Here is a 20,875-nt window from a genome sequence, read left to right as displayed (position 1 = left end):
CAATTATGCATTTTGATGCAGACTGTAAATAGCGGACCTCAGATGTCTGTCTTCTAACTGCTCATTATTGGGATTTTCAACTTCACACAACCCTATGCTGTGATTTCAACTGCAATTTGGCTTTTTTTTAAATTCCTGCATGATTTTCCACCCCGACATTGATATTCTCTATGATGATCTTTCTTCAACCAAGTTCCTGCTAAAAAAAAAGAGAGATTTTAAAAGCGTGACCTGCTTTAAAGAATGTTTTGTTTAAAATCAAACATGGTAGGCACAGAAAGAAACGGGACCATTCATTCTTCTCTGGTGCAGGTCTGGTGCCATCTTGAATTTCCACTGGGTTTTCCACTGAGTCTATGAAATGACAAAATCCTTTCTGTTTTTTTTTCCCCAGGTGGCCCGTAAGCTGGTGATCCTGGAGGGGGAGCTGGAGCGAGCTGAGGAGAGGGCCGAGGTCTCAGAACTGTGAGTGAAGTAATCTCTCTCTCTCTCTCTCTCTCTCTCTCTCTCTCTCTCTCTCTCTCTCTCTCTCTCTCTCTCTCTCTCTCTCTCTCTCTCTCTCTCTCTCTCTCTCTCTCTCTCTCTCTCTCTCTCTCTCTCTCTCTCTCTCTCTCTCTCTCTCTCTCTCTCTGTGAGCTTAACTACATTATATTTTATGTTTGTCTCCATAGAAAAGCCAGTGACTTGGAGGAGGAGCTGAAAAATGTGACCAACAACCTCAAGTCCTTAGAGGCCCAGTCTGAGAAGGTAAGTGTGTTGCATGGCATCTAAGTAAAACCTACAATCTTGAAGATGATCAATTTTGTTTAGTTTGCTGACCCTTATGATGGTACTGGTAACTGTATTGCCATTTGACATCTCTACGTCCTAAAAGATCATTTGAGATGAAACAACATTGCAGTGGTGATTGCAATGCTGTTGTGTCAGCACATACCCACCACCAAACAAGAATGTTGCAGAACCCATTATTCTTTTACAAACATACAAAGTTGACTTGCCATATCTGCTTTTTAGCAACAACAACAACTTTTTCATTCTTCTTCAAACTAGCCACTAATTTTCATATTCCTCGCATGTGGCTGTTGTATTGAAGGCATAAAATGCTATGCACAGATTTTTTTTTTTCCCCAGGAAGGGCCCAACAAACAGTAACTTTTAAAATAATCCACTACAAAAGTGCTCATGATTTGGATATTAGTGGATTAGCTATTGCCTTAAAAACACTAGCGATAGAAAGTATCGAAAGAGACACTTTTGTTTGCATGTGAATCTTCAGGATTTTAGTTTTAAATGCCTTATTGCCATATTCCACACAGGAGAATACATTGCTCAAGAAAACACAGCAAAGTGTGTGGTAGTTGGCTTATGTATGCTTTTTAGCAGCTGTTTCAGTTGTAGTCGTACATACACCTCCCTGCAGGTTAAAGCAAATGCTAAGATTTAATTGCAAGTACTATTTCACCTGCAGAAGTTATCCTCCCCGGCATGTGCATCTCCATTCTTCCGCATCATTTGAGCCACTTCTTTGGCTCAAGGACCTGTAATTTGAGTGAGTTCTCCTCAGTGAAGATTACCCCATTGCCAAAGTATTACAAGAACTGTGTTCAGATATTATTTCAACCTGAAACCCGGCCATGTACTCTCCCCTCAATTTGTTCAGAGGAAAACCTGTCCACTGTACTCCTTTGATACATCCACCTGTAGTTATTATAAGCATGTGGCAGAAGAACACGTCCTGCAATCATGCTGTGATGTAAACAACATGGCCACTGGGGCTTTATTCAGTACAACCAGGTGGGGTTGGCCACACATGTTGTAAGCATACAGCAGCCAGTAGAGACCTGTCCAGACCTCTGCAGTACATTCCTTCCCAGGCAGAGGCAGGCAGAATGACAGCATGCCAGGCAAATCACATGACTGGTCTTGGGCAATGCAGTTTCTCTCGTTCTTGATTTTAATTGAAGTGTCAGGCCTATCAGGGTTCGCATCACAGCAAAACGCATTCCCGGCAGCTGTGCCAACACCTCGGCCGGTCGGTGCCAATGAGCCTTACCTGCATATCACAGTCAGATGTGTGTGAGCACATATGGGCGTGTGTGTGTTTTGTTTTTGTGTATTTGTATGTCTGTTGGCTAATAATGTCTATCTCTGTCTTTCCATTTTCCAACAGTACTCAGAAAAAGAGGACAAGTATGAGGAGGAGATCAAGGTTCTCAGTGACAAGCTGAAGGAGGTGAGTTGATTCTGCTAGTGCCTCAGGTTTCCCAAGGCTTTGCATCACAAAAAGAAGAGCGATGCTGTGCCACCACCTGGTTGTGGTATACTGAAAACAGTGCTAACACACTTTCCGCTTTTTTCAGCTACACACTTGGACTTAGAAACTTACAAAATATCAGCAAAAATGCATCCGACAAAAGTTAAAGTTCTTTCAATCTGTTGTTCATTATTAAATGGCACTGAAGCTTAACTAGCTTTTTTTTAAAAAATGTATTTTGGTTAGTCAGTTAAGCTTGCTGACCTTGACCACAAGTCACCTTACTCTCTGAAACAGTCATCACATTTTATCAATTACTTTTGACAGTTAACCCCAAACTGTAAGTATTTAAAATTATATGATGGTTAGTTGAGAAAGGAGACAGTAAGGACTTTGACGACAAAGGGCTTTTGGAAACTTTGCTGGTTCCAGTTTTACAGATTCAATTTGTCTGCTAGTTCTTCTTCCTGGTTGACACTCATTATCTGTGTTCTGGACCAGGCTGAGACCCGTGCAGAGTTTGCAGAGAGGACAGTGGCCAAACTGGAAAAATCCATTGATGATCTGGAAGGTATGAGCTCATGGTTGCACACATATTTTATCAAATTTTTAGCGACTGGAGGGAAAATGTTTCTTTTTTTAGGTATGTGTGTTGTGACGGTCTAAAATTTGTGATGCAGTGGAAACAATAGTTTCCTCTCTCAGTGTTGTGTCTGGTCTTTTAAGGAAAGGCCGAGTTATTAAACCCATGCCTGCCTGATTTAGTGGTGTCAGGGAACGTCATTGAATTAGCAGACATGTCAAGCTTGTATGAAGAAAGTATAGTTTCCTTTATGCCCGGGGCTCTTTACCTTACACCCTGTCTGACCATTCATCCAACATGTTGATGTGCATATAGGTTATTTTTTTCTAATACAGTTCATATTTATGTGGGTCCCAGCTAGGGGGTCCTGTTTCAGCAAGGCTGGAAATATTTTCTGCGGAAAGAAAAGGTTTTCCTGCCAAACGTATGGAAATTCCTTAGTAAGACAAGCCAATAAAATATGGTGCAGGTCTCGAGAGTAAAGAACTATGCATCAGGCCCCCCCAATAAGTGTGAAGACCTTGGTGTGTGATAGAATAGCTATTCTGTCAGCCGCGCTCACAGAGGACAGAATGTGCTTGCTGCTGAAATGTTATTCAGGTCAGCATTATTTAGTCGCAGAGCCAAAGGCATCTAAGTTTACAGAGTTATTGGACACCTTTATGAGATCTTTGGCACATGCTTAAATGTTTAAAGATGTCACCAACCCGAGAAGGTCTGCTACATGCTCTCATTCCAGGAATTCTTATCTGTCGATAATATGCATCATTCTTTCTTCCAAGCAATTCTGCATCTTAAAAATGGTGACCTGATTTTTTTTTCTCTCTCCTGCTTACGCTCTTTTGCGCCATCTTTCTCTTACTGTCATCCTGCTTTTTTTTTCTCATTTCCACCGCTGTCCCTGACATCTGCCTGTACTTCCTGTCGACCTTTGACCTCCAGACGAACTGTATGCTCAGAAGCTGAAGTACAAGGCCATCAGTGAGGAGCTGGACAATGCCCTCAATGACATGACCTCTCTGTAGATGCCTCAACCTCTCTCTCTTTTCCCTTTCTCTCTCTCTCTCTCTCTCTCTCTCTCTCTCTCTCTCTCTCTCTCTCTCTCTCTCTCTCTCTCTCTCTCTGTTTCTCTCACCCTCCTCTTCTCTCCTTTCTTCTTCTGTCTCTTAATCCTTCTCCATCTTTGTCCTGCTCACTGTTTTCCATCTCCATTTTAATTTTGGCTTTTCTATCTGTTCTCATCTTCTCTGCCTATAGATGACCTGTGTCTTTTGCTTATCTCGATAAGTGAAAGAATTGGGAAATATAACTGAATTTATTAAAAAAAAAAATCATTCCTACTGTTCATCTCCCTTTGCTGTTTTTTTATTGTTTTTATTTTCCCCCATTAGTTTACAGCATAGGAGGGACTAGTCAAACCCATAATCAATGAATACTTGCTACATATTTAATGCACTATATCATGTATGTCAATAGGCAATCAACAGTTTCTTCTTTGCAAATGTTTATTAATATACATGATCCATTTTTGTTTTCAACAAGTTATATTTTACAAGGTGAGATTTTCCAAAGTGTAAGCATGAATTCATCCTGTGTGCACCTCCCTCCCACTGTGGTTCTAAATGTAACACCTGTTATTGTGCTCCAGTGGGTTTTGGGGTAGTTGTGTGTGTCTTTGTGTGCTGATAACACCCCTGTGTGTCAAGATAGCATGTAATGTAATGAATGATCCCCACAGTGCAACCCATAACTCCTTTAGGGAAATGAGCAGACAGATTTTATTTTACTGATAGCCAGCTGGTTTTGAGTAACCATTAGCAGTTTAAGCATGTAAAGGAAACTTAAGTTTTAATTAGAGCACTGTTTTTGCTTTGTTGGGTTGTTTTTTTTTTTTTTTGCATGTGGAACAAATTAACATGACCAAGGAGGTCATGTGAAAACATCTGCTTAATTCATAAAAAAGAAGCAAGAAATAGTGTGATGATCACTGTTTGCCAAGTCTTGTAAGACAAATACTTGCTGCGGTACTGCTTCATTGTTTCATCCAGTGTTGTGGTTTCAACCCATTTACCGTGTCACTTTTTCCTCCCTTCCCCTGTTTAGAGAAACTATCAAGTGCCAAGGAGGAGAATCTTGGCATGCATCAAGTCCTTGACCAGACCCTTCAGGAGCTGAACAGCTTATAAAAAGGCACAGAGAGGAGGATGGATGGAGAGGATGAGATAGTTATGCAACATTCCACCAATGTTCAACTCCATTCCACATTTCAGGCTGTTAAAATCTTATTCCCCACAGAAAAGGGGACTAACTTAATACTTGTACCTTTTGATGTTTGTTTTTTTCCCCCCTTCTTCTAAGCCACAACTTTATACTTGTAATGTCTCTATCCAACATGAGAAAGTCATTCCAAAACCAGCACATACTTTGTCTCTCCTCCTTTGTTTGCAGAATCTCTTCCTCTGGGAATAATTTTTTTGACTACTCTTAAAAAAAGAAAAGAAAAAAGAATGGACAATGGGTGTAGTTACAAAATGCCCGTATTAAACATCTGGTCACTCATGAACTAAAAACCTGGCCCAAATGAATACTTTCAATGCTTTCATATTCAGTCTTGATCTCACAAATTCTCTGCTTAGATTCCATGGAGGTTTTGCCCAGACTCCATCAAAGCATGACTCACAAGTGCCATTTAATGGTGTTACAGAGACGGTCGCCTTTTTCTTTTTTTTTCTTTTCAAATCTTAATCATCATGTGTCAATTACTTGCAAATCAAATTTTGTTTTCCATCACAAACTCCTCTGTGCCCGTCTCCTAAATATGTTTGCTTGTGTCCAGACACGATGGTCAGGTGACTTCTCATGGAAAAGATGGATATTATTATTTCTGGTTCATGCTGTGCAATAACTTTTGTGCCATCGAATGTTAAGGCCTGTTGCTCCATCTCAAAATGTGAGGCCTTTATATAGATTTTTCAGTGCATAAACAAGGAAGCAACAACTTTCACTACCTAGACGGTGCTTAATCATTTATGCCGAGATGCACAGTAAACTCAACTGGAGACGGTAAATCATCGCTGATTCAGATATGGTGTTACCCTGTACAGGACCTGAGTGTTTTTTCTATTATGAGACTTGTGCACTTGTGTCTCACATTGACATGTCATGTACCGTCAGTCAACCCCCTTTCCATGAGATGGACCTGCCTGGCACATTCTACATAATTATCAATGAACTTAGTCATAACTCCTTGCAATACAGTATACGGTGTTAATTGAGTGAAGCCAACCCTAAAACCACTGAATTCTCAGTAAAGTTTTATAAACCCTGGATTTTGTATATAGTAGAATGTTAGGTATGATTAATGACAAGTTGTAGCACTCCAATTTTTTTGTAAAATGCCACTTTTTTGATAGGGGAACTCTCCAAACCAAAGAACACACATACCAGAGACAATAAACCTTTGACATGTTTTATTGTTTGTTATCATGGTTCTGTGTCACTCTACCGCCGTACAAAAAAGCCTCACATTTGACTGATCTGTTTTCACCCCCCCTCCCAATTTCAACCTAATAAAAGTTTTTTTTACAGAAGACATGATTCGACATTTTTTTTTTGCATTTTGAAAACAATAGACATTTTGCACACATACCTGAGGGGCAGTCAAAAACACTTGTTTGCATTATGCAGGCGTTCTATATGAAGTACCACAAAAGATCAGTTAATGCATGAAAATATTTTACAATTCATATTCAATGTCTTTATGCATGCTCAATAATCCAGGTAAGGTAACAAAGTTGAATCAGTTCATTTGGACACATGTATTGAGAGAGAAATGTTTCATCACTCATCTAAGTGACCTCTTCAAGACTCTACTGACTGCAGGTATTCCCACCCTTAGAAACAATAGTTATATTCCGTGTCATTAGACATGAGCTATTCTGAACTAACGGGTACTTGTAGGTATAAGATTCTCAAGTTTCTTGGATCAATGTTAATGTGAAACTAAGATGGGAAATTTCAATAAAAGTTCTCAAAATTAATGCTGCCAACTTCTCAGGCAAGGATGGTTTGAAACCAAACACGAAATTCTTCTGTGATCCAACCCAAGTCAGGAATTATTAAAGAAACTCATTCATCTCTATAAGATCTATGTTTGTGCCAATTGGCAGCTCCTTGCTGACTTCCCCATCTCTCTGCTCAGCAAGGTTTCCTTCTGAAGGAGCAGCCTAGACAAAAATCAACTATGTTAATAGGCAAAATGACAACAAGGCTTTAGCAACTGTTGTTACAGTTTAAGTGTGGTGGCTTAACCGGAGGATCCAAATTGTGGCTGCAAATGATTTCATAAAATAATAGTTCCATCACCTTTAGATTTGCGCAAATACGTTGCCATGCGATCTTATGAACTGTTTCAAAACTCTAAAATATCTTTACTATCAGTCTCTCCAGAAAAAAAATCTGTTTGGCATGTCATTTTACATTAGACTGCCCTGGCCTGTATAAATAAGGCTTGCAAATGCAGCATAACATACCTGCAGTCAGTCGGCATCTCCCCCCCTGAGGTTGGCAGAGGACAAAGGAGCAGCCCCCGCAGGGTACCACTGCTTGGGCATGGCTGAAGATGGTGGTGATCCTGTAGCAGCCTGGTGGGGTTACAATAACAAATGCAAAGACACTGTTGAAGCTTTGACAAATTAAACCATATACGATTTCAAGAAAGTACCAGCAAATGGTCTCTCGGGTTCAAAGTTTATGTGCTACTCTGCATACCTGGACATTTGACATCCATGAAGAAGGAGTTGGGGCTCTGCACCAGCCTCTTCTTCTTGTGTCGTCTCTTCTGCTCTGCAAAACTGGGGTGCATCAGATCCTTGGCCAGCTGGAATGAGAGTCAGATCGTTGTTTTGCTGTCAACCAGACACCAGATTGGTAGCCATATCCCACTCACTACTGAATCAGACGGTCAGTTTAACTTGTGAGGTGATAACGCCCTCTACTGTGTGATTAATAAAGTACCGTGTAAATACATGGACATGTCTGTACATGTCCGGGCAGCGGGCACAGTTCGTTACAGGTAAAAACAAATGTAACAGTTCATTCAGATTAATTTATTTTACGTTTACTTGTGGTGGACATTCATGTGGGTGTTTATCTATTACTCGATTAATGAATCTTGCTGGTTTTGTTTCTTGCATGCGCGCTGCACATTTTAATAAAATATTGATGATGCTTTAATTATGCTTAGCTAAAGGCTTTCTGACATTTCCACCAGCGACATTAAAATGTTGTTTACTTACAGACATTTTTTTTATCCAAATCACGCAGATTGGTCTTGTAGGTTGACACAAGCACAATAATGAAAAGACAAACGTGTACCACAGCTTGTCGTGTTTTGACGCGCAATACAACCAACCACCTGTCAGGGTTTCCAAAAGGAGCGGTTACGCTCTTATGTTTGAGGATACCGCCCGAGCAGGCGGAGTTATATTTTAAAACGATATAACTGTCACGTCGCAAACCCAGCGTATCTAGTAAAAAAGTTTAATACAATTATTTGCCTTAATTTTCATTTTTCTTGTTTAGCGAATATCCACTTTCTCAAACAATACAGTACGTTAACAAAACTCATGCAAATCCGGGATACTTCTGATCAAAACGTGCGTACCCAAGAAAATAGCAACACACTTCCAGAGCCACGACGGCAAAGAAGAATGACTTATTCCACAGCCAATCAATAACCCCATAAACCGGCAAGGAGTGACGTATTTGTCGTGACACGGGCCAGCGGGCGGGATATCCGCATTAACAAATAACATGGCGAAGACGTACGATTACTTGTTTAAACTACTTCTAATCGGCGATTCAGGCGTCGGAAAGACCTGCGTGCTATTCAGATTCTCAGAAGATGCCTTTAACTCAACGTTCATCTCCACCATAGGTTAGTCCGATATGAATTATTTGAGCTGTCTTGGCTTTAAAGTGTTCCAGAGCTACAGCCCACCCCGTCATGCTAAATCCAGTGCTAACTTTTTGCTTAGCATACTTTATGGAGTGGTTAGCCAGGAAGCAGCCGAACCGGCTAGTCATAGGGTAGCCGTGGTTAACTAACCAAGTGATTAAGGACAACCAAGTAAACAAGAAGCTCAGAGTATGCCGGAGTTGTAATTAGAACTCTTAAAAAGTCATTATACCTGTTGTTGACAGTGATAACTGTAGTTTGGGTGGAGTACTAGTCAGATGAACTAGCAGTGGTCACAGCAGTCAGAGGATCTCTAGAGGAGTAAGCCAGCCACTTTCAACTCTCATATGACTTAACGCCGGGACAAAACACCTCTCTTCAAAACGCAAACGCTAATATTGCTGTGACTGGGTCGCGGAGGGGGTTGGTCCTCAGTAAGTGGATCATACAGGGGTTTTTTTTGTGTCTGATCTGCGCTGTTTTCTCACAGGTATTGACTTCAAGATCAGAACAATAGAATTAGATGGGAAGAAGATTAAACTACAGATATGGTAAGAGAGCAACATGCTAACACTGGCTCATGATTTTAAGCTGCCATTGTGGCCACAGATTTAGATTTCTGACCACTTATATCATAGTGACATATTGTACACATAACAAAATGCACTGATGCTAAATTTCGCGTGTGTGTGTGTGTATGTATGTATGTATGTATGTATGTATGTATGTATGTATGTCCGGTACCCACTTTTTTTTTATTCTATTTATAATATTGTCCATTCCCGTCTTAATTTTCATTAGTATAAAAGTCAAGTTTTTATAAGAATACACATGAAAACATAAATTCTACATGTATTTGGCCACACAGATCCAGATTATGATTGTCAAGGGAAGATGATTATGACAGCTTTGGTACATCTATTGCCTAGTCTACACATACTACTCGGCACAATAAAAGTCCTGTCAAGAGCATGCCAAACTTAACAGGTGGCGATATAGGCCTAACCCTAAAGCCATGTTGGCCAATATGAGGCCTGGAAACCAACAACAAGCTGAAAACTCTGCTTTCCCTGTTTACACGTCAACACTGAAAATAGAGTTTCTGAAAATCTTCACCCTGGAAGGAGTTTCCTAACAGTTCCATTTTCATTGACCTAAAAATGCAGGTTGCCTGTGGATAAAAGGCCAAAGCATGTAAAAGAGCTAGGTTTTACAAATCCCAGAAAGTTGAATCAGTTCATCTGGACACAACGTTTTGCGGGAGAAACATTTCATCACTCATCTAAGGGACTTCGTTAGACTCAGCTGACTGCAGGTATCCCCCTGCAGTATCCCCCTGCAACCTGATAAACAGTACAGTTGCATAACGACCAAAAACAACGATCGGGTTCATATGCATATTGCTGTGACCATTGACTAGAGTTAGAATGGCCATGTGTACTATTCACAGTGGATTGAGGAATAGTTGCAATCACATCATTATAAGATGTCACAGATGTACTCTTGTCTCTCTCCCCCCCCCCCCACTTCGGTTCAGGGATGGTCGTTCTCTCTTCACATAGATGGCCTCTTTGACTCCTCGTTCAAAGCAGCGTTCCTCCCTATCAAAGATGTACACATCCTCATCCTTAAAAGTGTGGCCACTGGCCTATAGATGGGTGTAGACTGCGGAGTCCTGGCCTTACAAGGTAGCTCTCCTGTGTTGTGCCATCCTCTTCGCCAGAGTCTGTACATGCCATGGCAATCCTCCCGGCACTTAACAGCGTACACTAGGGCTGTCAATGAATACTCCAAATTTGAATATATAACCAAAATGTTAAAAAAAATCAAGACATTCGAGTGTGAAAGTTAATATTAATTTGTGAAAAAAGCAGTACTACCATGGCTGTCTGCCTCGCGAATTCTCGGGAGAGCCTTGGCTGCTGCGCTGAATATGCTACATGATGGACAGGAATCACACATCACTTTCATTGGTTGAAAATTAAATTTAGGTCAAGCAGAAATGAGCAAATAGTTCAACAACAACTGTGTGGTAAAGATGGCAGAGAGTCCACAACCCAACACAGGCCGCAGAGAGAGTGATTTTCACTCTGAACAATCTAAAAAGCTCTGTTTGAAAATACTTCGGATTTTGGTCAGTTGCTCTTAACGGTTATGGCGGATCTCTTCGAAGACACGCATTGCACTGACAGGCCAGACCAGAACAACACTCAACTGCTTGAAAAAGAGATGCTGATGTATGAACAAGAATCTCCAATACCTGCTCAACAAAATCCTCTTGTGGTGGAAAACCTTGGGCTGTCGGAGATACCCTCACATCGCCCAGATAGTAAAGAAATATATTTCCATCTCTGGATCCTCAGTGCATTCTGAATGCGTCTTTTCCTCCGAGGCGAATACAGTGAATAAAAAGGCCTGACAGTCAGTTACAGTGGAATACAATGCTGAACCAGTTAAGTAATTTTTACCTTTTTCTTTTTTTATGCTAACGTTTTGGGAGTTCTAGCATCAAGAATGTAAGCAGTCTGCTTTTCCATTTTTTTAATAGCGCTTTATTGTATATTATCCCTCAGGGTAAAACTTCTTTGTCACATTTCTTGAAATTGTGTGCCTTAATTTTATTTGAATAAAAACATTACAAAAGTGTAGGCTACTGTATTCACTGAATAGATATTGAATAATGAATACAGATGCTTCATGCACTGCAGGTGCCCAATAGTTTATTACTTCCAATTTCATGTAGAAGAAAATATAATTGTTGTTCCATGTTTGTCACAGGACAGCTCGCTGAGAGTGTTGAATATCCATTCTATATACAGTAAAACTTCAGTTAATTACTCGTACTTTTATTTACTTCAATCATTGAATATAACCGGCCTGTATTTGGGACAGGAGTCAGGACCTTTAATTCCTTTTGCACAAAACTCTTGCTCAGCAAAGATGGAAAAATACTATCAAATTGTTTATTTAAACCAAAATATTACCTAATCTGTGTAAAAATTAGGCTATTGAATAACACATCAGTTACGAATCAGTCGTCTTGGTCCAATTGAAAGCAGCGGAGATGTGGTGCTTGGAAAATACGCGTCTCAACTGTTCTGACACTCCCGCTGCATATGGAATCGCCACTGGTTTTGCTTAGGCAGCTGTTATCCTTCTCCTCTCTTCGATCAGCTGGTGTACTGTTTGGGCGTCTTCCTGGCTTTGACAAATGCCCAGTTAGGATGACCACACTTAACCAGGGCCTGTTTAATGTGGGATTTCCCTCTTCCCCGGCCGTTGTGGGGACGTTGTCAGCTCGGTGGTACAGTGTCCTGATAACTCATAGTTTGTTCTCCGGTGGATGATGAGAGCCCAACCTTAAGTACTGATCAGTATGTGTAAACATTAACAATCAAATGTCCCCATCACAAATTCAATTTTACAGTCTAAGAAGGCTAACCTGTCATTTTTTACATCCTCCCTAGTGAACTTGATGTGGTTGTCCACAGAGCTAATGTGGTCAGTGAAATGCAGTATGTCCTGAGATTTAGTTTTAACCCAGGTGCCGTCCAAAAATCTGAACCAATGGCTAGGTGGTGTCCCTGGATAGGACATAGGAGCCCTCTTTTCCACTTCCTCCATTTACAAGTTGGCCACTATAGCTGAAAGTGGGGAACCCATAGAACACCCATGCTTCTGCCTATAGTACTGGCCCCTGTATGTGAAGTATGTGGACTGAAGACACAGGCGCAGACACAGTTGGTCAGTGTTAAGGGTGGTCCTATTGGTAAGGGTGGGGTCCTCCTGTAATTTAATATGGACTACCTCTATATGAAATTATTGCCATCTAACAAATGCTGTGATTGCAACCATTCCCCAATCTTCTGTGAAGAGTACACATGGCCATTGTAGCTGTAGTTAATGGTCACAGCAGTTTGCATATGAACCCGATCGTTGTTTTCAGTCGTTATGCAACTGTGCTGTTTATCAGGTTGGGGGATACCTGCAGTTAGCTGAGACTGACAAAGTCACTTAGATGAGTGATATAATGTTTCTTCCATTAAACATTGCGTCCAGATGAACTGATTCGACTTTCTGGGATTTCCTTAGCAGGATCATTGAGCATGCATCAATATGTCTTCAAAAGTACCCTTGTATGTGTGGACTAGGTATGTCTCGTGTCAAAGAAAAACAAACCCCTAAACCAGGGGTGGCTAACCATGTGCCATGGAGAGCCATGTGTATGCAGGTTTTCATTCCAACCCGACTCCACACCAGGTGATTTCACTGATACATTCTTCCTCTTTGGTTGAAGGGTTGCTAATCAGTGAAATCATCTTGTGTGGAGTCCGGCTGGAATGAAAACCTACATACACATGGCTCTCCATGGCACATGGTTAGCCACCCCTGCCCTAAACCATAAGATATGAATCTTACCATGTAAGAGGCAGGCCAGACTGACATTCACACTAGCCTTTTTTCCAAATAAATGTCAGCTAAATTTCAGTGTTAGCTAGCAGTAAGGGATTAACATCCCTGTGGGCCAACACCATGTTATCAAAACCATTGAGGAGAAAAATTGAGAAGGGTTGACAATAATTACTTGTCATTGTTGAACATTCAGTTTTAATTGCAACAATCTCTTTACCTACATGTCATCGATATGATGTGAAAATTTCATGTCCCAATTATCTGAGCCAAAATAATTGCAATTCACAATATTATCCTGATAATCATCAAAATATACTTAGAACTCTTAAAGTGGCACTAAAACATACTGGAATCACGTCACCTTACATTTTGCTAAGAAACAAATATATTTACTGCATCACAGATAGGGGACACATCTTTTTGGCTGCACCGGCCAGTGGGGCCAGCCATACAGACACAAATTTCCCTGACTGATTGATTAAGTAACTCACTGAGTGATCAGTTTGACGTGATTGGGCCGCTGGATCAGGTGACCAACCATGGTTCCAGCTAGCGGCGGCCAACAACATTACTGAAGTTACAACTTCGCTTGTAAACACGGAAGTGGGAGTTTCCCTATTGACCATGATTCAGTGCAGTGGTTCATATGCTAACAAACGTAATATATTGCTGCTCTTGGATACTACTGAACTGCCTCATTGCAAAAAAAAAAAAAACAAGTCCAATTCACAAACACAAACGCTAATAGCCACATGCAGTTAGAATGAAAATTATTTAGCGTCTTCAGAGTTGTTGATAACTGAAGCGCATTTATAAGGGTGTCATGCCCAGACTTTCCAGTGATCATGGCAGCAGTGATTGTAGCCAGGTAATGATTTCATATAAAAAATAAATTGGTGCTATTTAACTGTATAAATAATCAGGAAAATTGCTGTCAAGTGCAGCCGGTGTTCACGGAACCTATGTCAAAACAGCCGCTTTTTAAACAGTCGCACAAAAACAGCCACTTTCTAAATGTAGTCGCGGTCCAGCCATATACTGTTTAAACCTAGTTTAGAAAACATAATTTTTAGTGAAAAACAAGCAAGAAAAGAAGACTCCCGCCAACACCCAGCAAATAATCACAATGTCAACTTGCTCTCCTACAGCCAACAAAACCTTCTCCGCCATCACACTGGGCTACAGCGAGACAATCTAGAGCCCATGATAGATGGACGGAGGCAGCTTCTCGGAGGATGCCATTCCTTCATAAAACAACCAGCAAAAAATTGCTGGACAGTAATCAATCAGCCAACAAACAGAAGTAATCCTGATCATACAGAAAAGACAGATGGAAAAAAACGAGGAAAAAACTCTCAAAAGTTAGAAAAAGAGTCCGCGCCAAACACCCGATCTGTCAGTGAGTTGTGCATACGCGAGTATAAACGGTTTGTTGCGCATAACTCGCAGTATATGAGAGAAATTTGTTAGATTCACAGATGGAAGTCACTAAGTTCTCTGTACTAAACTTGAAGTACATAATAAAATAACAGGAGCGAAGCGGGCTTTCTATATTTGTATTATCTTATCCTTTTGAGATAAAAAAAGGAGTAAAAGAGCGAGAGCTTTTTCAAGTCACTTGTGAAGATATTCACAATTACCCCCATTTACGATTATCGCGATAATGGAAATTCACCATGATCAATTTTTCGTGAATGTTTTTTTTTTTATTGTGATCTGCGATAAAATCCTATATCATCTTATCCCTACCGACATGCCAAAACTTCAATCTCAACTTGGGGGGGGGGGGCAAAACACAATTTTCATTGATTACGAGGGTATTTGTGCATTTCGGTGTTTCCGTTCAGCCTGTCTTTTTTTTATAACTTAAAAAAAAAGCTCATTGCAACTGGTGTGAATTCCATCCAACAAGTTAAAGAACAACATTTCTCTCTGTTCTAGGGATACAGCTGGGCAGGAGCGGTTCCGAACCATCACGACAGCCTACTACAGAGGAGCCATGGTGAGTGGTCCTGTGAGCCATACACATATGTTGGACATGATCCTTATGTTATGAAGAGTGATTTTCTTTTTTTTTGATGAAGTGGTCACTGCACACACGCGCGTTATCCGACTCCGCTCCTCCTGACCGCAGACAATGGTTCGCAAGCAATTTTTTCCGGCGTTTTTAGTCAATTTCTTGCATTTGCCCCCCCCCCACACACACACATGAACAACAACATATGGTACTCAATAAAAACTCCTTGTGGTTTCTTAGTTAATGACGCCAAACATATGCATTTCGAAAGTTTGTGATAGTGCTTCCTATGTGGAAAATCCCTTCCTGCCCTCCGTCTGTAGTTCGTGACGTCATATGCAAACAGCCTATGGGAAGTGAATGAGTGGATTAGTGGTCATTTCAGATTTATTTTTATTTATTTTTATTTACTACTTGTTGATCCCCATGGGGAAATTCTTCCTCTGCATTTAACCCATCCTAGCTGTGTAGCTAGGAGCAGTGGGCAGCTGCCGTACAGCGCGCGGGGACCAACTCCAGTTCATCTTGCCATGCCTCGGTCAGGGGCACAGACAGGAGTATTGAATGGTTTTCACATATCTCTTATGTGATCCAAAATTCCGGATGGTTTTCACATATCACTTATGTGAAAACCATCCAAAATTCCAAATCTCAATGTACACTCCCCCCACAATCAAACCCTGTATTGTTGTCAGTTAGTTTGTGCATACCTAAAGAAGTATGCTCAAACTAATGTAGAGGTGTGTTCAGTACATTGCTATGGAATCTAGTTAAAAGTTTATGTAGTTGAACTTGATACTCATGGTGACATATTGGACTTATAAAAACCCAGCAGGCCCTTGCTGCCTTTGCAGTTACAGTAAGAACTTGATCTTTTTTCTCATGATGCATTGTGATGGCTGTATCGATAGTATAGTTATAAACTGTAAGACAATATACTTTTGGTCTAATTTAAACTATTGAAAACCACCAGCTCATGTCAGTGTTCCTGGATCAGTTCATATTTCAGTTCATCTGTTCCGTAGCAGTACAATTCTCATGTGTGATTACGTTATAGTAGAGACCCAGTAAAAGCAGATCTCTCCTAGTGAGAACTTGTTTTTGCACTTGGAAACAAGGTACCTATTATTCTAAAAATTCCTCTACCTCCCTTGCCTACTGAACTCTATATTCTACTTTGTAACGGTCTCATTCTAGTGCTGTCAATCAATAATAAAGGCTCTAAAGAAATGGGCTTTGACAACTCTGAGTAGTCAGGGAATGTAGACACTAGCATGCTTTAAAGATAATTATCACAGCGTTCCAATTTGATCTGTTTTCTTGGGGGGGTGTTGCTCAGAACCACTACGTTCTGCTGTAAATGTTGTCTTACATTGTTAATTTGTTGTTTACCCTTGATGTTCTCTCCAGGGAATAATGTTAGTATTTGACATCACCAACGAGAAGTCATTTGACAATATCAAGAACTGGATACGGAATATAGAAGAGGTAAAGTGTGTGTGTGTGTGTGTGTGTTGGGGGGGGGGGTTATGTTGGTGAAACACCACCTGTACAGATGTGGTGCTGACACACAATTCAGTGTTGATATTCTATTTCAGTAGTGCCATCCATACAGTCACAGGTTTTTTTCCACACATTTTGTCACTGACATGTATCTGCCTGTGCCCTATACCTGTTTCCCCTCACAGCACGCATCAGCAGATGTGGAGAGGATGGTCCTTGGGAACAAGTGCGACGTCAATGACAAGCGACAGGTGTCCAAGGAGAGAGGAGAGAAGGTGCAGTCACATAGTTTGACAGATGAAAGCTGTGGTTTTTATGAGAGACAATAAAATGTAGATATCTTGGGTGTGTCGATTTTAGCTATTACTTCACTGGTCTGAAAGCTGACAAGCATCTCTGGTTTCTTATCTCCTGCTATCAGCTGGCACTGGAGTACGGTATCAAGTTTATGGAGACCAGCGCAAAGGCCAACATAAATGTGGAGAATGTGAGTATACTGTAATTTACGGTAGTCAGGTACTCAGATTAGATCAGAGGTACTCTCGTGAGACCAAAGTGCAAAACCTGCCATCCATTTTTTTTTTTTTGGTCTTCCGAAGGTTACAACCAACAGTCTGTTTTGTTTGTTTTGGGTTCAGTTTAATCATGTTCGAGAGGTTCCTATGAGATCGAAAGCCTTTTGTAAAGCTTATTAATGCTAAATCTCTTAAGATTTTTATTTCACAATAGAGGAATGGAGGGCAAGGGGGGGGGGTGGTCGGTCAGTGTGATATATATTTTTTTATTATTATTATTATTTTGAAATACAGCGCTTTGGTCAATGCTATAAAATTTTTTTTTACTGTTTTCTATTCTCCAGTTTACGCACTTTTTTTTCCTCCAATCTGTAGGCCTTTTTGACCCTTGCGAGAGACATCAAGGCAAAAATGGACAAGAAACTGGTGAGAATGTGGGGGGGGGGGTTTGGATCAGTTTTAAACCAACCACATTACATTGTGTGTGAGCATGTGTGTGCGTGCATGCGTACGTGCAGTGAAACATTATCTAGTTTGCCTTGTATCTCTTACCTGTGTTCATTTTCAGGAGGGCAACAATCCACAGGGCAGCAGTCAAGGGGTAAAAATCACAGAGCAGCCCAAGAAGAGCAGTTTCTTCCGCTGCACGCTCCTGTGAGAAGGAAGAGGAGTGTCAACATCCACCGTTGCCTTAACTATGTCCCCACTGGACAGAACTGGACAGAGCATCCTCAGATCTCCCCACTCTCTTTTTTCCCCACCCTGCTTCATTCTTTTTTTTCCTTTTCCTCCCCCTCATCACCAGTCTTACAGAAGATGACATTTTGATGCCCCCTTGTTTTGTCAGCCTGATGGTCACCGGAGCAGTCCCTCATCAAAGCTGAGTACCACCTTCTCTTTCAGTGTGGCGTTTTTGTTTTCAACTTTCAAGACAAACTGGTTGTCAGAGAATTGACTTTCTCTTGATGCTTGTGTATTCATTTTCTGCTGCTTCTGTTTGATACTGGTAATGAAATATGTTGTTGTTTTAAAGCACTCCTTAGAGTCTTAATTTCACAGACTCAATTCTACATCTGTTAAAGTTTTTAAGGACTGCTGTTAAAGAGCAACATCTTCTCTTGTGATGCACAGACTCTATAATGTAGAAAGTGAGTGATGCTCTCAGTGATTTGTCACTTTGAAACTGAAGGCTCTGAAACATGTCTTTTTATCCCCCATTTACAAGATATTACAGGTGTCATCTTCACATATCCTTCTGATGTCTTATTGGGTTGTCTTAAAATATGAGTGGTATCGCTTAAGGGAAGGCTTATTGCTTGGCCACTTATCACCAAAATGTACCTTCCTCCTGACAAGATGGGCTGGTGTTTTGGGTCATCAGCTTAATTTCATACACATATTCCATTTGGCAAATACATGGTGCCTATGTGAAGAAGGTGGTGTAAGTGTGGTGCTAGCTGATTGTTGCCAGCAGCTTTCTGGTTTTGGAATGGTTAAACTAAACTGTGTGCTGACTGTAGTGCAGGCACTCTAGTGTTGTGTGACCTGGAGAGTTATTTATCTGCTTGTGGCATCATGTGACTACATCCCCGGCTCTGATCCTCAGTATGAAACAATAGGGCCAGTGTAATTTGCTCACATCCATTATTGAATTTATGCTTCTTTTTTCACTTGGGAAAAATCTGTTTTCCTTTTCTGGTCTTTTTTCATAGTTTTTAGTTGGTCGCTTGAACATTCCATTCCCGTAGTGAACGTCTCCAAGTGTGCAATGCTGTTTAGTATAATGTGGAATTCCCAATGAGGCCTAGACATTTCTGTCTGTCTTAAGTATTCAGGTGGCTGTTCTGGGCTCAGACTCTTGACCAAGTAAGCTTTTCTCAGGCCACAGAGATTTCCTTTCGTAGTCGCTGTGTTCTTCGTCTTAGCTGCTGCGTATTCTAAGCAGCAAGATGACGTTGACAGGTGAATAGTTTTTGGTGCACTTGAGCTGGTGAACAAGCAACACTTGTGTCATTGGCAATAGCCAAGCTCAACTCCAGGAGGCAGAAAGGTTACATAATAGTGGTAACTCATAAAGAAGTAGTTGTGGTGATGAATTCAATGTTTTTATACCTTTTAAATTTCTTGCAGTTAACTGCTCCAAGGGGAGAATTTCCATACAACTATCTTCTTGACCTTGGAAAGGGGCCGTATGGTAGCAGTATTTCTGGAGTGAAATGAAATGAAGCACCAAAATTGACCAAGTGTCCTTGTATTTTCTTAATGCTTATGCACTTTTTTCCAGTTCTTTTTACAAAATGTGTGTAGTTGAATTCAAAACTATTGTTGTGTGTGTTCATGGGTGGATTTAGCTGAAAGCACATGAAACAGGTTTTTGCAGTTGTCACTTTTCATTTTATCTGCTGTGCCCCCCCCCCACTTCTAATTCATGTTGAGGAGAGCACAAGGCTTGGCTTCTGGAAAACATCTTGGCGCTGGTATTTTATTTTCTAACTTGGTAAGTTAGTATAATTGAGATATTTGTATTCTGTTTCAGGGATGTGATCATTTTTCGAGTTTTGTTTTTAATCTCTGAAGATATTTTTCAGCACTTCAGACAGTAAGGTGTTAAAGGGTTGTGCTCAGCTGTCCCTCCCTCTCTTTCTCTCCTCCTCTGAGCATCATGTGTCTTCATTTGGTATTGTGGCCTTCTAAACTATGCATCATGACTGTCAGGGAGGATAAGCTAGATAAAAAAAAAAACCTAGACTGTTTAACATTGTTTGAGCAACAGCGTAACCCATCCTCTGTGTATGTGTATGTGTGTGTGTGTGTGTGTGTGTGTGTGTGTGTGTGTGTGTGTGTGTGTGTGTGTGTGTGTGTGTGTGTGTGTGTGCGTGTGTGCTCTCAAAAGCTTTTGCACCTTTGACTTAACGACAAGCCTCTTTAAGATCCAAATTTGCAGATATTTGACTCCGTATCACTTTCTCGTTCCTTGATTATTTGTTCTGTTTTTTCGCTGGCTCTCCCTCTTGTTCCGTTATCTTGCAGCAGAGCAGTTCTGTTCAGGCAGAAGGATAGGAAACTAAGTGAAAGCTAATTAAAATGACAAGACAATGAGCTTGCCAAGACTTCTCCTCTATTTGTATCGGGTGGTTGGTCAACCGAATCCACACCTGAGACTCTTGGGTAAAACGACTAACGGTGACGTCACATCAGTGTCCACTCTGTTGTGCTTTGAACATTTTTTTAGAGCTACCGCAGTCAAACTGAGTGGACCTAACTCAAATTAAGCTTATTCTTTTCTGTATTAAAGGTTTTTTTTTTTTGGTTTTTTTTTTAGATTTGAAACGGTTTAATTTTGGTCAGAACAAGTCTCTGTTTTCTCATGATTGGTGTTATTTGTTTTTTTGTTTTTGTTTTCTCACATAGGTTTGGCTGTTTTATGTGAAAATGTACACATATTAAGCATTCCCTGTTCGAAATTAAATTTGGTTTTCATTGCTGATTATTTGGTGGATTGCATCTGGAGGAAAATTTTTTTTCAACAATTGTAAATAAAAGACCTACAATGATTGTACTGTACTTTCATAAATCTTATTGATCTACACCTTTTGTAGATATGTGTATCTATGATTTATTAAAATGAGAT

The 20,875-nt window shown here is 40.6% G+C and overlaps 3 protein-coding genes across 5 annotated transcripts in view; 2 read left to right on the top strand and 1 right to left on the bottom strand.

Moving 5' to 3' along the window:
• tpm4a (tropomyosin 4a) overlaps positions 1–6,955 on the top strand; it is a 27,833-nt gene extending 20,878 nt beyond the window's left edge. Inside the window, exons 5-9 of one of the 2 annotated variants that reach the window (XM_056276208.1) lie at positions 395–465; positions 672–747; positions 2,171–2,233; positions 2,756–2,825; positions 4,941–6,955. In XM_056276208.1, the coding sequence (XP_056132183.1) occupies positions 395–465; positions 672–747; positions 2,171–2,233; positions 2,756–2,825; positions 4,941–5,023 (363 nt within the window). In that variant the 3' untranslated portion in view covers positions 5,024–6,955. The remainder of the gene's footprint in view (positions 1–394; positions 466–671; positions 748–2,170; positions 2,234–2,755; positions 2,826–4,940) is intronic. The other variant, XM_056276209.1, reaches the window with a different exon arrangement.
• LOC130109350 (40S ribosomal protein S27-like) lies at positions 6,190–9,047 on the bottom strand. Of its 2 annotated transcripts, none has more exons than XM_056276212.1 (4): positions 9,029–9,047; positions 7,608–7,716; positions 7,370–7,480; positions 6,190–7,063 (listed from the first exon to the last, which is right to left on the bottom strand). In XM_056276212.1, the coding sequence occupies exons 2-4, from the start codon at positions 7,699–7,701 to the stop codon at positions 7,035–7,037; spliced, it is 234 nt and encodes a 77-aa protein (XP_056132187.1). In that variant the 5' UTR covers positions 7,702–7,716; positions 9,029–9,047; the 3' UTR covers positions 6,190–7,034. The 2 variants fall into 2 exon arrangements, with proteins under 2 accessions (XP_056132187.1, XP_056132185.1); XM_056276210.1 differs by lacking the exon at positions 9,029–9,047 and adding an exon at positions 8,135–8,485.
• On the top strand, positions 8,647–20,875 carry LOC130109351 (ras-related protein Rab-8A). The gene is made up of 8 exons (XM_056276213.1): positions 8,647–8,775; positions 9,287–9,347; positions 15,151–15,211; positions 16,637–16,714; positions 16,915–17,004; positions 17,151–17,216; positions 17,620–17,670; positions 17,813–20,875. The coding sequence occupies exons 1-8, from the start codon at positions 8,652–8,654 to the stop codon at positions 17,900–17,902; spliced, it is 621 nt and encodes a 206-aa protein (XP_056132188.1). The 5' UTR covers positions 8,647–8,651; the 3' UTR covers positions 17,903–20,875.

Source organism: Lampris incognitus, chromosome 3 (genome assembly GCF_029633865.1).
Source record: "Lampris incognitus isolate fLamInc1 chromosome 3, fLamInc1.hap2, whole genome shotgun sequence".
Lineage (NCBI taxonomy): Eukaryota > Metazoa > Chordata > Actinopteri > Lampriformes > Lampridae > Lampris > Lampris incognitus.
The sequence above is the reverse complement of the archived record's forward strand: the minus strand, read 5'-3'. Positions and strand labels throughout refer to the sequence as shown.